The 15,789-nt window shown below is 38.7% G+C and overlaps 1 protein-coding gene across 3 annotated transcripts in view; it reads left to right on the forward strand.

Annotated features, from left to right (window-relative positions):
- The window catches only part of STRN (striatin), a 123,287-nt gene that overhangs the window by 70,233 nt on the left and 37,265 nt on the right, over positions 1 to 15,789 (forward strand). For all 3 annotated transcript variants that reach the window (XM_065527184.2, XM_065527185.2, XM_065527186.2), the window contains 2 exons: positions 1,504 to 1,639; positions 14,130 to 14,240. In XM_065527184.2, the coding sequence (XP_065383256.1) occupies positions 1,504 to 1,639; positions 14,130 to 14,240 (247 nt within the window). The remainder of the gene's footprint in view (positions 1 to 1,503; positions 1,640 to 14,129; positions 14,241 to 15,789) is intronic.

The raw sequence follows: 15,789 nt of genomic DNA on the forward strand, positions 1-15,789 counted from the left end.
TCTTGGGTTCATGCCATTCTCCTGCCTCAGCCTCCCAAGTAGCTGGAACTGCAGGCGCTCGCCACCGCGCCCGGCTAATGTTTTTCTTTCATATTTTTAGTAGAGACGGGGTTTTCACTGTGTTAGCCAGTATGATCTCGACTTCCTGACCTTGTGATCCACCTGTCTCGGCCTGCCAAAGTGCTGGGATTGCAGGCATGAGCCACCGTGCTTGGCCCAGATACACCTTTCTACCTTAGGCTGGCTACCTAGGGAAAATTAGAACAGAATATTAGAATATGGTTTGTATTTATAAAAGAATACACATTCAGCATGAGTTTTCTGTCCCAGTCTGCCACACTGATCTTGCTTTTTTTGTTTGTCTAATAGATTTGCTAGATGTTAAGAGTGGGAGGTGCTGTAAGCATAGAAGTATTTCTTGATTTTAGGAAAATATCCCAAATAGTTAAACAAATTATTCTAGCGTCATTAAATACTCCTTTGATTTCTCCTATCCAGTTTTTATAAGTACCAGGACAGTTAAGGCCAGATGGGTTTTATCTGTGATGCCACCTTTGTTCTGTTGGTAGTGGTTTCTTGGAGTGCTGTGAGGATTTCTGAGGCTGTATCTTGTCTTTGATGATGAATGCTGTGATTGATGAATGATACCAGTTATCAGCATGGGAACAGGGCCATACAAGTTACGTGTTTGTCATGTCTTGGGGTCTACTTCTGAACTCTCTAGTCTATCCTGTTGGTCTGTCTGTAAAACTTTTATATTTTTAAGCCACTCATAATAGTCCAGCGATAACATTTGATCATATCATGCTATTTCTGTTTTGCATGAAGTGAAGAAGCTGAAGTCTAGAGAAACTGAGATATTGAAATTTTATTCAAAGAAAATGCAAACCTAGCATCCTAATTTCTTTATGCCCATGTTGGTAAAGGTGATTGAGAAGGAGATAATTCATAAAGAGCTTAGGCATGTAGATCTCAAAAATTGCCTCTGCATATATTAAGCTTAAGTTTTAGCCCTTCAACTGGATTTATGATTCCAGAGTTATTTCTAAATATAGAAAAATGAAACATAACAGCCTTTACCAATTTGGTGTTAAATCTAAGTTAGATGCACTCTGAAAAATCAACATTTTAGGGAAAAAATTAAATACGTGGAGAGCTACTAGAGAAAACTGATGCAAGGTTGGGACAGTAGAAATAATTATGGGAACCTAACAGAGTACCTTGTAAATCAACTAGCTGCTGTTTCAATACATGTCTTATATTTCAGCATGTGGTTCCATTGGTTTACTTAAAACAAGCCGTAATACCGTTGAACAAAGTCTAAATTACTGCTTTAAAATTTATAATATACATCTTTTTTAAAACTATGTGATTTTCACTGAGTTAGATCGTACAGTTATTTAACACAACAGAGGTACACTTTCTGAAGAAAATAATTGAATTTTCTTATTCAGTGGTGAAGGGAAGCTATCTCTTATTTAATTTAGCATGTTTTTTCATCAGATTGTTAGGAAAAAAGCATTGTCTGACAGCAGTGAAGATCGAGATACAAAAGAAGCTCTAAAGGAGTTTGACTTCTTGGTTACATCAGAGGAAGGAGACAATGAATCTAGAAGTGCAGGCGATGGAACAGACTGGGGTAAGGAAGCATACTGGATCCAACCAGAGATGTTAAGTAAATAAAAGAAATTTATATTTTACCAGGAGGGCAATATCTTAACTATAATGTTGAAATATTGAACATTCTGTGAACTTGTTACTACTAGCACCCTTTATCCAGGGTGTTTGTGTGTGTATGTTTAAAGAACATTGTATAACTACCTCATTTAAAAAGAAAAAAATACAGTATAAAAAGAATTTGAATTACTAAATAGAATATTCTGTTTTCTGTTTAGACAGTAGAACTTGCAAATCTAGATTTTTGTGGAAATTGATTATGAGACTTTAGAGGATTTTTGGAGATCTCATTTCTGACATCTTACATGCAAAAAGGAGTATAAGTTAGAAAAGTGTAGTCAGTCATTCATTGTAGTTTAAGATTTGACAGTTTGTACAAGGCATAGAAGTTTTCTTCTCAAAATGTTCTAAAAAAATCGAATATTTTAAACATCTAATAAGAGTTAAAACAAGTATTTTGGGGAAACTTCCACAGTATAGATCATTCTAGTATGGAGATGTTATCACTATCAAGTTATTTAATAGAACAAAGGTACACTTTTTGTTTTTGAGATGGAGTCTAGCTCTGTTACCCAGGCTAGAGTACAGTGGGGTGATCTCGGCTCACTGCAGCCTCCGCCTCCCAGGTTCAATCTGTTCTTCTACCTCAGCCTCCCAAGTAGTTGGGATTATGGGCACCCATGACCATGCCCAGCTAATTTTTGTATTTTTAGTAGAGACGGGGTTTTGCCATGTTGGCCAGGCTGGTCTTGAACTCCTGACCTCAGGGTGATCCACCTGCCTCAACCTCCCAAAGTGCTAGGATTGCAGGCATAAGCCAGTGTGCCTGGCCCAGTGGCACACTTTCTGAAGAAAGTCATTGAATCGACTTAAGGTAGGATTATGATAAATCCTTCAAAACAAAAGTGATTCATTTCATCAGATGTATGTATATTTGTGTGAGAGAGAGAGAGAGAGAGACAGAGATTGAAATTGAGAGAAATTTTCTCTTGAGATTGAAGAATTTCATTACTTAATTAGTTTACACTCTGTGTACTTCATTTTCCTTGGAGCTTTTCTTTTTTTTGAGACAAAGTGTCACTCTGATGCCCAGACTGGAGCGTAGTGGCTTGAATACAACAAACTACAGCTTCAACCTCCTGGGCTCAATGATCACAGGTGTGCACCATTACGCCTGGCAACTGTTTTTGGTTTTTAGTAGAGACAAGGTCTTGCCATGTCACCCAAGCTGGTCTCAAAATGGGTTTAAGTGATCCTCCTGCCTTGGTCTCCGAAAATGCTGGAATTATAGATGTGAGCCACCACTCTCAGCCTCCTTGGAGCTTTTCTTTGGGACCAACTTAACTATGTTGAACTTTAAACTTTGAATGTTTTATTGTTTAAAAAAATTGATAAAGTTGGCTGGGTGGCTCAGACCTGTGATCCCAGGACTTTGGGAGGCCAAGGTGGGAGGATTGCTTGAGTCAAGACGTTCGAGACCAGGCTGGGCAACATGGCAAAACCCTATCTCTACAAAAAAATACAAAAATTAACTGGGCATGGTGGCGTGTGCCTGTAGTCCCAGCTGCTTGGGATGCCAAGGTGCAAGGATCATTTGAGCCTGAGGAGGTTGAAGTGAGCCATGATCAAGCTACGCCAGCCTGAGTGACGGAGTAAGATCCTGTGTCATAAAGAAAAGGATAAAGTTATTTTCACACTTGTAATTTTTTGTCTGCTACACCGTATAGTTCTGCTGATGACCTAATATAACTTCCTACTTTCAAGGTTTTCTTTCAACCCTAAAGCGAAATTTTAAGGATATTTCATCTTCGTTTTTGAAGTTGTGTTTTTACTATGTGTCGTATACATTTCACTTAAAACAAGAGCACACATTTTTCTTATGAAGGGTTTAGGAAACTAGTTTTCAAAAAAACTAAATATGTTGGGGAAAAGTAAGTGACTAAATCTTTCTTTCTGTTTGGCTATTCTGGCACATTAACTGTTGGTCTCCTGCTCTTTAATTGACAAATCTACAAATTAGATTACATTAAGACCTGTTAAGGGAGGACTAGGAAATTTTTTGCTTCTTTGAGGAAAAGGAATGGATAATTGATTTCTCTGTTTTTAAATTTCTTTTTGAGGTGGAGTTCTGCTTTTGTTGCCTAGGCTGGAGTGCAATGGCACTATCTCGGCTCACTGCAACCTCTGCCTCCTGGGGCGGCTTCAGCCTCCCTAGTAGCTGGGATTATGGGCGCCTGCCACCATGCCTGGCAAATTTTTGTATTTTTAGTAGAGATGGGGTTTCGCCATTTTGGCCAGGCTGTTCTCAAACTCCTGATCTCCGGTGATCCACCCACCTCAGCCTCCCAAAGTGCTGGGATTACAGGTGTGAGCCACCGCACCCAGCCGGTTTCTGTTTGTTTGTTTATTTTTGAGACGGAGTCTCGCTGTCTCCCAGGCTGGAGTGCAGTGGCACGGTCTCGGCTCACTGTAAGCTCTGCCTGCTGGGTTCACACCATTCTTCTGCCTCAACCTCCCCAGTAGCTGGGACTACAGGCGCCTGCCACCACGCCCAGCTAATTTTTTGTATTTTTAGTAGAGACGGGGTTTCACCGTGTTAGCCTCGATCTCGATCTCCTGACCTCATGATCCACCTGCCTTGGCCTCCCAAAGTGCTGGGATTAGAGGCGTGAGCCACTGTGCCCAGCCCGGTCTCTCTGTTTTTAAAGTGTAGAGCATATTTTGCATTTATAGGTAGGTAACTTCTGTAGTATTCACATATCCACAAGGTAAATATGACTAACGTAGTAATCTTTCACAGTTCATGACAGTTCATGACAGCAATAATTTACTAAACCTTTTGAAAAATAATTAATTTGTATTTAACACATTTTGAAATTAAACATTATTTAGCATTCTTTAATGTTTGGCTGAAAAATTTTTCTTACGTTTTTCTGCCACTGAGAAGTTAGAGTCCTTATACAGAGGAAATAGGATTACGTGCTATAATTTGGTATTGTAATTTACTTTTTCAGGATTGTGCTTTGGCATAGGGGAAAGGTGAGAGGCAAACATACAGAAGGTTACCTTATTTCCATTTCCCTGTTTTGAAATAGTTTACAAGAGTCTTTGGTTTTGAGTCTGCAAAAAGTTGTTTGCAATTTTCTGACACCTCACAATGAGATTTTAGAATGTATTGATTTGCTAAATGTCAAATTATATTTATTTCAATACAAATTAATGGCATAGAGATGTGATTGTATAGAAGACTTAGTTAAGACATGCTAAAGTATTAATGAGAAGATGGTTGGATTTTTTTTTTTTTTTTTTTTTTTTTTTGAGACGGAGTCTCGCTCTGTCGCCCAGGCTGGAGTGCAGTGGCACGATCTCGGCTCACTGCAAGCTCCGCCTCCCGGGTTCACGCCATTCTCCTGCCTCAGCCTCCCGAGTAGCTGGGACTACAGGCGCCCACAACCGCGCCCGGCTAATTTTTTGTATTTTTAGTAGAGACGGGGTTTCACCGTGGTCTCGATCTCCTGACCTTGTGATCCGCCCGCCTCGGCCTCCCAAAGTGCTGGGATTACAGACGTGAGCCACCGCACCCGGCCGGGATTTTTTTTGTTTTTTTGAGACGGAGTCTTGCTCTGTTGCCCAGTTTGGAGTATAGTGGCACGTTCTGGGCTCCCAGCAACCTCTGCCTCCCAGGTTCAAGTGATTCTCCTGCCTCAGCCTCCCGAGTAGCTGGTACTACAGGTGTGCACCACCAAGCCCAGCTAATTTTTTTACTTTTAGTAGAGACTGGGCTTTGCCTCCTTGGCCAGGATGATCTTGAACTCCTGAACTTGGATGATCCTCCCGCCTCAGCCTCCCAAAAGTACTGGGATTACAGGCGTGAGCCACTGTGCCCGGCCAAGAGTTGGAATTTTGACATTAAAGTTTTCCAACTTATGTTAAATTTAAATAAGACTGGGCGCGGTGGCTCATACTTGTAATCTCAGCGACTCCCGAGTCTGAAGCAGGAGGATAACTTGAATCCAGGAGTTCCAGACCAGCCTGGGAGTTATAGTGAGACCCCATTTCAGAATGAATGAATGAATGAATGAATGAATGAATGACATATTTTTGCCCATATTTGAGAATTTTAACTAAAAGAGAAAATTACACTAAATGATACTATCGATGAATATTGCTTTTATTTATTTACTTATTTATTAATAAAAAAATAGAGATGGGTTTCACTATATTGCCTAGGCTAGTCTCTAACTCCTGGGCTCAAGTGATCTTCCTACCTCAGCCTCCCAAAATGCTAGGATTACAGGTTGAGCCACTGTGCCCAGCCAAATGTTTTCTGGGTGATTGGTTGGTTGGTTTGTTTTGAAACAGAGTCTCACACTGTTTCCTGGGCTGGAGTGCAGTGGTGCGATCTCAGCTCACTGCAACCTCCGCTTCCAGGGTTCAAGCAATTCTCCTACCTCAGCCTCCCAAGCATCTGGGATTACAGGTGCCCGCCACCACCCCCAGCTAATTTTTTGTAGTTTTATTAGAGACGGGGTTTCACTGTGTTTGCCAGGCTGGTCTCAGACTCCTGACCTCGTGATCCGCAAACATTCAAATACTCTTAAGTTTATATTTAAATTTTCATGAAGATATTTAGGATAAGATTTATGGTTTGTGTTGCTTTTCACCCACTGAAATTTAAGAACATTTGCTAGATTGAAAAGACCTTAATGGCTTAATATTTGGGCAAGTATTTATTTGTTGTAAGAATGTAATGTATCATTTTGATATTATTTTTCGTTTATCTTTATATAAAAACTTCCACTAAGTTTTCTTAAAAGATGAACCCATGTTTTTTTATTTGAAATAGATGTTCCTTTAAGTTAATATTTCATCCATAAAGATAAAAGTAGCTCCAAACATGATATAAAATTGTTTTATAGAATTTATTATTTAGATGTAGATATACCACATTATGAACTTTTCATCTACTTTTATTTAAACAGCTATATTAAATAGATATTTTTTCTTTTCTATTTTACTGTTCTTCACCATAGGATATTTATTCATTTTTATGACCTTAAAAAAGTTGTTGGCCAGGTGCAGTGGCTCACGCCTGTAATCCCAGCACTGCGGGAGGCCAAGGTGGGCAGATCACGAGGTCAGGAGATCGAGACCATCCTGGCTAACATGGTTAAACCCATTTCTACTAAAAATACAAAAAAATTAGCCGAGCGTTGTGGCACACGCCTGTAGTCCCAGCTACTCGGGAAGCTGAGGCAGGAGAATCGCTTGAACCTGGGAGGTGGAGGTTGCAGTGAGTGGAGGTTGCGCACCACTGCACTCCAGCCTGGGCGCGAGAGCGAGACTCTGTCTCAAAAAAAAAAAGTTGTTTAATTTTTCCTGTAAAAATTTTGTGCATAGATCATTAAAAGTACTCTCAGTTGTTTTGCTATTCAAAGCAGTGCTATATTGAAATTATATTTTTAATTGTCTGTAACATATGTAAAGAAATCTTACTTAGAGTTGTATATTGACTTTTTATACAGGCATTAAGGCTTATAGCCAGGACAGATATCCTACTGAGTTGCAGCAGCAGGGTCTGGCTATGTTTATGCTTTATTACTGGCACCTGACATTTTTCATTGTTTTTCTTTCTAAGCTCAGCAGTGTGTTTACTTTTTTTTTTTCTCTGATACCAAGTCTCACTCTGTCACCCAGGCTGGAGTGCAGTGGCATGATCCCAGCTTACGGCAACTTCCACCTCCCGAGTTCAAGCAATTCTCATGCCTCAGCCTCCTGAGTAGCTGGGACTACAGGTGTGCGCCACCACGCCCGGCTAATTTTTGTATTTTTAGTAGAAGCAGGGTTTCACCATGTTGGCCAGGCTGGTCTTGAAATTCCTGACGTCAGGTGATGTGCCCGCTTCAGCCTTCCAAGGTGCTGGGATTACAAGCATGAGCCACTGCTCCCAGCCTTGTATTTACTTTTTTTTTTTTTTTTTTTTTTTTTTGAGACGGAGTCTCGCTCTGTCGCCCAGGCTGGAGTGCAGTGGCCAGATCTCAGCTCACTGCAAGCTCCGCCTCCCGGGTTCCCGCCATTCTCCTGCCTCAGCCTCCCGAGTAGCTGGGACCACAGGCGCCGCCACCTCGCCCGGCTAATTTTTTGTGTTTTTAGTAGAGACGGGGTTTCGCCGTGTTAGCCAGGATGGTCTCGATCTCCTGACCTTGTGATCCGCCCGTCTCGGCCTCCCAAAGTGCTGGGATTACAGGCTTGAGCCACCGCGCCCGGCCCGTATTTACTTTTTTAAAGTTAAGTTTTATATTATGTTCTTCCCAGAAGAGGATAGGGATCTGTTGGTTTGGGTCCAACCTTTCATGATGTTTGAACTTGAATTCTCCATGTGAATTTTAAAATCATTTCTTCATGTTGCATGAATAACTGAAGATTTGATTTCAGTTTCCCATATATGTAAATAATTTGCAGCCAATTGTTATCTTTTCAATATCGAGTGGTCTCCTCAATAAAAAAAGATATAAGTCCCAAATTATAAAGATTACCCTGTTTATAAATAGTATTTTTTTGGTTTTTTGTTTTTTTCTTTTTCAACTTTTATTTTAGTTTTGGGAGTACATTTGCAGGTTTGTTACTTGGTTATATTGTGTGATGATACAGTTAGTTATATTGTGTGATGATGCAGTTTAGGATATGAATGATATGTACTGATCCATGGACTGAGCATAGTACCCTTACTTACCAGTTGGTTTTTCAGCCTTTACTACCCTTCCTGCCTCCCGCGTCTAGTAGTCCCCAGTGTCTTTGTTGCTTTCTTTATGTCCATGAGTACCTACTGTTTAGCTCCGAATTGTAAGTGAGTATTTGGTTTTCTGTCTATGTTAATTTACTTGGGATAAATACAGATTCTAATATACCTTTAAGAACTAGAACACAGGCTATAAGACTGGAATATAAGTATTACTTCTGTCCAAGTGTTACTTAGTATGTTTTGCTTAAAATGAAGAACTTTTTTTTACATTTTTAGTTATACACATTAGAAATACTAATTAAATCCCTGTTTTTTTGGTATATTTCGTCTCTGAAGGAAAAATGAAAGAATTCTAAAGCCAAAATGAAAAAAAGTAAGATATCTTTTCCTTCTCTCATTCATTTAAAAATTTTGTTGAAATTGTTCCTCCTTCACAATTGCTTGGTTTTTATATGTAGTGACTCATAAGAAAACTCTGTTAGGTAAGTTCAAGGAAAAGGTTTCCTAATGTTTTTAACAAACTAAAATAGATTTTTTGTAACCTTTTTTCCATCTGAGACATTATACAATAAAATTGATTTGTGTTTGCCTCAAGGAGATGTTCTTCCTCTGTAAATATTGAACAATCCCAGTAGCACAAGGTCTAGAAGAGATATTTTCTTATGTTGCTAATTTTTCTGCCTTGCATTCAGGGTAGACTTCAACCCCTCCCCCCTTAGTTATCACAAACCATTATAATAAGGGCATTTGTTGAATCTTTTTTTTTTGGGTTTGTTTGGTTTTTTTTTTTTTTGACAGAGTCTCACTCTGTCGCCCAGGCTAGAGTGCAGTGGCACGATCTTGGCTCACTGCAATCTCTGCCTCCTGGGTTCAAGCAGTTCCCCTGCCTCAGCCTCTGGAGTAGCTGGGATTACAGGTGCCTGCCACCACGCCTGGGTATTTTTTGTATTTTAGTGGAGACGGTGTTTCACTGTGTTGGTCAGGCTGGTCTCGAACTCCTGACCTCAAGTGATCTGCCCGCCTCGGCCTCCCAAAGCCAGGGATTACAAGCATGAGCCACCAGGCCTGGCCCATTTGTTGAATCTTTTAATGACTCTTTTTGTTGAGGTGTTAAGTAAGTTACTTAAGTAAGGTTGACTGTCTATCCCTGATGTGAAATTTGAAACCTGAAATGCTCCAAATTCTGAAACTTGTTGAACACTGACATGATACTTAAAGAAAATATGCATTGGAGCATTTTGGATTTGGGATTTTTGGATTAGGGGGTGCTGAACCAGTATAATACAAATATTCCAAAATCCAAAATAATTTGAAATCCGAAATACTTCCAGTCCCAAGCATTTCGGGTAAGGGATAGTCACTTGTAGTGTATTATTTTGCTTTTATATTGGAGCTTCCTATGAGAGCAAGAAACTGATTGTATTTGTAAGTCCAGCTGACTTCTTCTTGCCCTTTGGATTCAGTTGAAAATTACTTTCTAGGATGATTGGTAGGTTCATTTGCCCCAGAATCATTAAAAAATAGTTTTCTGGGCCGGGCACAGTGGTTCACACCTGTAATCCCAGCGCTGTGGGAGGCCAAGGCGGGTGGATCACCTAAGGTCAGGAGTTCGAGACCAGCCTGGCCAACCTGGTGAAACACCGTCTCTACTAAAAATACAAAAATTAGTTGGGCATGGTGGCGGGTGCCTGGAATCCCAGCTACTTGGGAGGCTGAGGCAGGAAAATCACTTGAACCTGGGAGGCAGAGGTTGCAATGAGCCGAGATTGCACCATTGCACTCCAGCCTGGGCAACAGAGTGAGACTCTGTCTCAAAAAAAAAAAAAAAAAAAAGTTTTCTTGTGCAGCGATAATATTGACAATAGTAACTTTATAACCATAGCACACAATAAATTTTTCATATGCCTTTACTTTTCCTTAAACCATGTAAATTTTCCATTACCTTCAGGGACTGTGTCATGGTACCAATGGCATTTCTTTTCCTTTTTTTGTAGCAAATAATTGAAGAAATTATCTAAGATACTTATTTAGTCATTGAAGAATACAGTGGCTATCTAGTGACTGGCTTTTCTTTCAAGAAAAGAGGTCTGGAAACCAAAGGGAAGTTAAAGTGAAACAGGCCTCTATTCTGTCTTATTCCTTACTGAGCTTGTGTATCAAGTTACTCATATTTTAGGCAAGTCCACCTACATAGCTGCATCTGCCGTGCTGCAATGAGGTCTTTCTCTGAGGTATCACACATCTGCATAGGTATAGTTGGTCATTTTAATTGTGAATCATATCGCAAGGGTACCGGAGGTTGGTTTTTCCCAAGGACAGCTGCACTGTTCCTTGTGTAACTTCCTTTACTTTAATGTATGAGTCATAGCTCAGTGTATTATATGATACATGTGTGTACATTTTACTTAGCCTACTATATGAGTCACATGCATGACTGTTCTCACAATTGAGTTTTCTCATTCTTTAGTAGTGTGCTGAATAGTTCTGTTAGTGAGCATGAGTAAATGGAATGTTTCAGTTTACTGGAGGTTTCTTTACCAGTCGTTTGACTTGTGTGTTTTAGAATTTTATAATTCAGATTCGAAGGGTTCACTTCTAACAAATTAACAAAACTAGATTGCAAAACTTGTCTAATTGAGTGAACATTTAAACCATTTTAAGGGTTCGCTCCATCTCTCTCCTACTGTACTCCCTCCCTGCTCTACCAAAATAAAAAAGGAATATGCTTAGGTTCAGTATCTGGTTAGATTCTTGCAAGCAAAAAGATTTTACCGTACATCTTCCATGATTATTATTGTTCTTATGAATCTAGTAAGATTATAAGGCTACATTTTAACTTCAAAAACCTGAAGACATTCTGGGGACCCAAAAGCCATCTAGTTTAATTTATTATTAAGACTTGATTGATGAAAATTAACATTTTTAATTGTTACGTCTTTCTGGGAAGATAAAGATAGATTATAGTTAAGTGTATAAAAGTGTTGTTTAAAGTGATTTTTAATAGTATTATATTCAGAGGCCCAGGAAACAGTTATCTAAACTGGATTGAAACTCAAATTGTTAAAAACAGATTTCTGTTTATTATTATTCACTTCGGTTTACTCCGATCATTCATTCAACAAATACTGATCAAGTGCTTTCTATTTGCCAGGTTTTCTAGGTGAAGATCCTTATTCTTCTGGTGCTTACATTCCACTAAGAGGATATAGTATGTCAGAAGGTGATAAATGCTATGGAAAGTAGAAAAAGTACAGAGTAAGGGAGATAGAGAGAGCTCGGGTCAGTGTAGGGTAGAGAGAGCAGTTTACAATTCAAAATAGAGTGGTTAGCTGGGTGCGGTGGCTCATGCCTGTAATCCCAGCACTTTGGGAGGCTGAGGTGGGAAGATTGCTTGAGCCCAGGAGTTTGAGACCAGCCTGGGCAATGTAGCGATACTTCATCTCTACAAAAAATTTTTTAAAAATTAGCTGGGCATGGTGGTACACACCTGTTGTCCCAGCTACTTGCGGGGCAGAGGTGGAAGGATTGCTTGAGCGCAGGAGATCAAGTCTGCGGTGAGTTGAGATTGTGACAGTGCACCCCAGCTGGTTTGATAGAATGAGATCCTGCCTCAAAAATAAATAAATAAATAAATATGTGTGTATATATATATTTAAGTTAAAAACCCATAAAATATAGTGGCCATGGTAAGCCCCATTGAGAAGGTAACAACTGAATAAAAGACATGATAAGGGGATTGGCCATCTGGGGAAGAAGTGTTCAGGAAGAAGAAAGCCAGCACAAATGCCCTAAGATAGCAGCATCCCTGGCATGCCTGAGAAATTTAAGGGAGCCAGAGTGGCTACAGCAGTGTGATTCTAGGGAGAATGTAGTAAGAAATGACCAGATTATCTTGGGCCATGTAGACCAGTGGTGAGATGGGGAGCCATGGGAGGGATTTGAGCAAGAAGGGTGACATGATATTTTATTTTAAACCATCACTGGCTGCTACGTTGAGAATAGACTGCACAGGAAAACTAGTGTTGATAATAGACTTGGGGGAGGGGAAGCAATTATTGCAGTAATCCTAGCAAGAGATCATAGTGGTCAGAGAAGTAGTAGATGTGCTGAGAAGCCAGATTCTGAAATTTGTGAAGGTAGAGAAAATAGTTTTTCCTGATATATTTAATGTGGTGTGGGAAAGAATGGGTATTGCTCTGAGCAAGTGCACATGTAGAGTTGTCATCAAATAAGGTGGGGAACCCTTTGGATGGAACAGATTGGATGGGGAGAGAGGTTGGGTGTTTGGTTTTGTATGTTTGCTTTGAGGTATCTGTTAGTCTTCCTAACGGAAATGTAGAATGAGCAGTTGGAGATATCAGTCTTGGGTTCAAGCTAGCATTCTGAGTTAACATTTACATAGCATTATATAGTATTTATGTTGTTTTATAGTAAATATAAATATATAACATTCTTTAAATTTTCTTCTCTTGAAATAGTGACAATTGATTATTGATTTTCTTTACTACTAGAAGCTGTTTCCTGTTTTAAGAATGTATAAACTTAACATCACTTAAATTGTAAATTTTAAATGAAGGTTGATTAATACGTTTTAACAAATGCTATGTATTAAGCCTGTAAAATAAAAATTATCACTTTTTTTTTCTTTTTTCTTTTTTTTTGAGATGGAGTCTCGCTCTGTTGCCCAGGCTGGAGTGCAGTGGTGCCATCTCGGCTCACTGCAAGCCCTGCCTCCTGGGTTCACGCCATTCTCCTGCCTCAGCCTCCTGAGTAGCTTCGACTACAGGCGCCTGCCACCTCACCCAGCCAATTTTTTGTATTTTTAGTAGAGACGGGGTTTCACTGTGTTAGCCAGGATGGTCTCGATCTCTTGACCTCGTGATCTGCCCACCTCAGCCTCCCAAAGTACTGGGATTACAGGCGTGAACCACCGTGCCTGGCAATGATCACTTATTGATGAACACATGGCAAAAATATCAAATTCTTTAAAAGATCATTAGAGTTTATTTTGTACAATCTCTAAATAATAATTTTCTCTCATCACATAAATTAATACGAGGTGTCTTTTTGTGTTAGTCCTAGTGGAATTCTGAAAACGAGAACTTCTGTTTTTGTTTGTTTGTTTTCTGAGACAGAGTTTCGCTCTTGTTGCCCAGGCGGGAGTATGGTGGCACAATCTGGGCTCATTGCAACCTCTGCCTCCTGGGTTCAGGAGAGTCTCCTGCCTCAGCCTCCCAAGTAGCTGGGATTACAGGCATGAGGTACCATGCCCAGCTAATTTGGTATTTTTTTTTAATAGAAATGTTGTTTCACCATTTGCTCAGGCTGGTCTCGAACTCCTGACCTCATGTGATCCACCTGCCTCGGCCTCCTAAAGTGCTGGAATTACAGGCATGAGCCACCGTGCCTGGCCAAGAAGTTGTTTGGGCTTAATTTACTAAAAATCACTAAAATATTCCAGGGGTGTGTGTGTGTGTGTGTGTGTGTGTCTTTCAAGAGAAACTTACTATTCTAGGAAATCACACTGATAATTTATTCTTAGTGATTATATTTTTTTGTGTGACATATATATATATAATGAATAAACAATGACTTCTTTTAAGTTAGTGATACTATAAAGAAAATGGTTGTTATGTCATTCAGACATATTGACTCAGAGTGTTCAATATTTTATTGAAAAACACTGTTTCATTTGTTTCACTCTGTTTAGAAAAGGAAGACCAGTGTCTCATGCCTGAAGCCTGGAATGTGGACCAGGGAGTAATTACCAAACTCAAGGAACAATACAAAAAGGAGAGAAAGGGGAAAAAGGGGGTGAAGAGTAAGTGGAAAACATTGTATCTGTAAATCATAAATCTTGCCTCTTTACATCCCCCAGTGTTTTTTTTCAATGTTTTCCTAAAACTACTTACTCTTTTTCATTTCTGCTCCTGACCTCTTTCCTTTTCACCTGCTCTCAGGGGTTGAAATTAAATGATTAGCTATTTAATTATGAACTTAAAAGAAAACAACCCACATGTACTTATGGAATCATGTATACTGTATCCCAATAATAAATCCAGAGCCTCATGAGTATTGGGCTGTGTATTCAAACATAGTGATAATTTGGTTTTTAAAAGTACCTGTGCTTGTATTAACAGTGTTTTTTGTTTTTTTGTTTTTTCAGTAACAATTTATAACTCATTTAGTGTGAACCTCTGGCAATCCACCAAAATTATTGCTTATAATTTTAGACATTGGTGACAGAAAGAAAGTTAATTTCTACCCCTGAATGTTCTATGTGTTCATAACATGCAGTTCATTTACTCATAGCACTATATGCTATACAGGGCACAGAGTCAAATATATAACTTCTAAAAATATTTATTTTCTATTTAAACATTTTTGACCAGTTTTATTTATAACATTATTACTAATTACCTTTTTTCCTTTTTAATAAAATATGTGCCGCATCAAAAACAAAAGCCAGAAGGAAATTTCTAGCCCTGTGAATCATATATGTTTAATTATTTCATTATGCAAATTATTTAGCAATGAATCTAGTTAAGAATGCAAAATGGAAATACAAAAACTTGCAAACCATTTCTGAAAACAGTCTTAAATCATCTTAGGGGAACAAGGCTAAACTACCTCCTTGTGTTTCTACCCTCACTGATAATATGGGCCTCCCTTTTATGGCAATAGGAATTTGATTATTTGAAATATTTAGGTAGTATCAAGTGAGATTAAAATCTAACTTAGTGAGAAATGTATTTTAACGTTGCAAAACACTGGAAAGATGTGCTTTTTCTTTTTCTCTCTCTGTAGTGATGCTAAAGCTTATTAAAGACCATCATTCCTGTTAGGACATTCTTTTAAACTTAAAACATTACTTAAAAGCATTTAAACCTTTATTTAAAATATTTTAGAATTTACAAGTGTTTAGCTTGATTTGATTAAAAAGTCAGTGTTATTGATGTTAAAACGTAGTATCAACCATTACATAATGAGAGATGATGTTGTTTAATGCTATCTCAATATAGATTAAAATCAGAATGAGAAAGATTGATATTAAAACATAAGCACGTTTCGTACCTTTTAGCCAAATATACTTACTGATAGACAATTTAATCTTAACAAGCATAGGGAGATGATTTGTCATGGCTTTTGAGTCATGTCAAAAAACCAATTTTGAGGAAAATTTGGATATCATATGTGAGAAATAATTTCCAGATTAACTTAATGTTGATATATTTCTTTAGGTCATTATGCTACAAAAATGAATGTCTTGAAATATAAAAGATCTTTTAGTTGGAAAGGTAACCAGGACTTATTCTCAATCCATCTACTTTTCCATTGATTATTCAGTTCTTGTCAAATACCAAGGCATT

This window comes from Macaca fascicularis, chromosome 13, assembly GCF_037993035.2.
Source record: "Macaca fascicularis isolate 582-1 chromosome 13, T2T-MFA8v1.1".
Classification (NCBI taxonomy): Eukaryota; Metazoa; Chordata; class Mammalia; order Primates; family Cercopithecidae; genus Macaca; species Macaca fascicularis.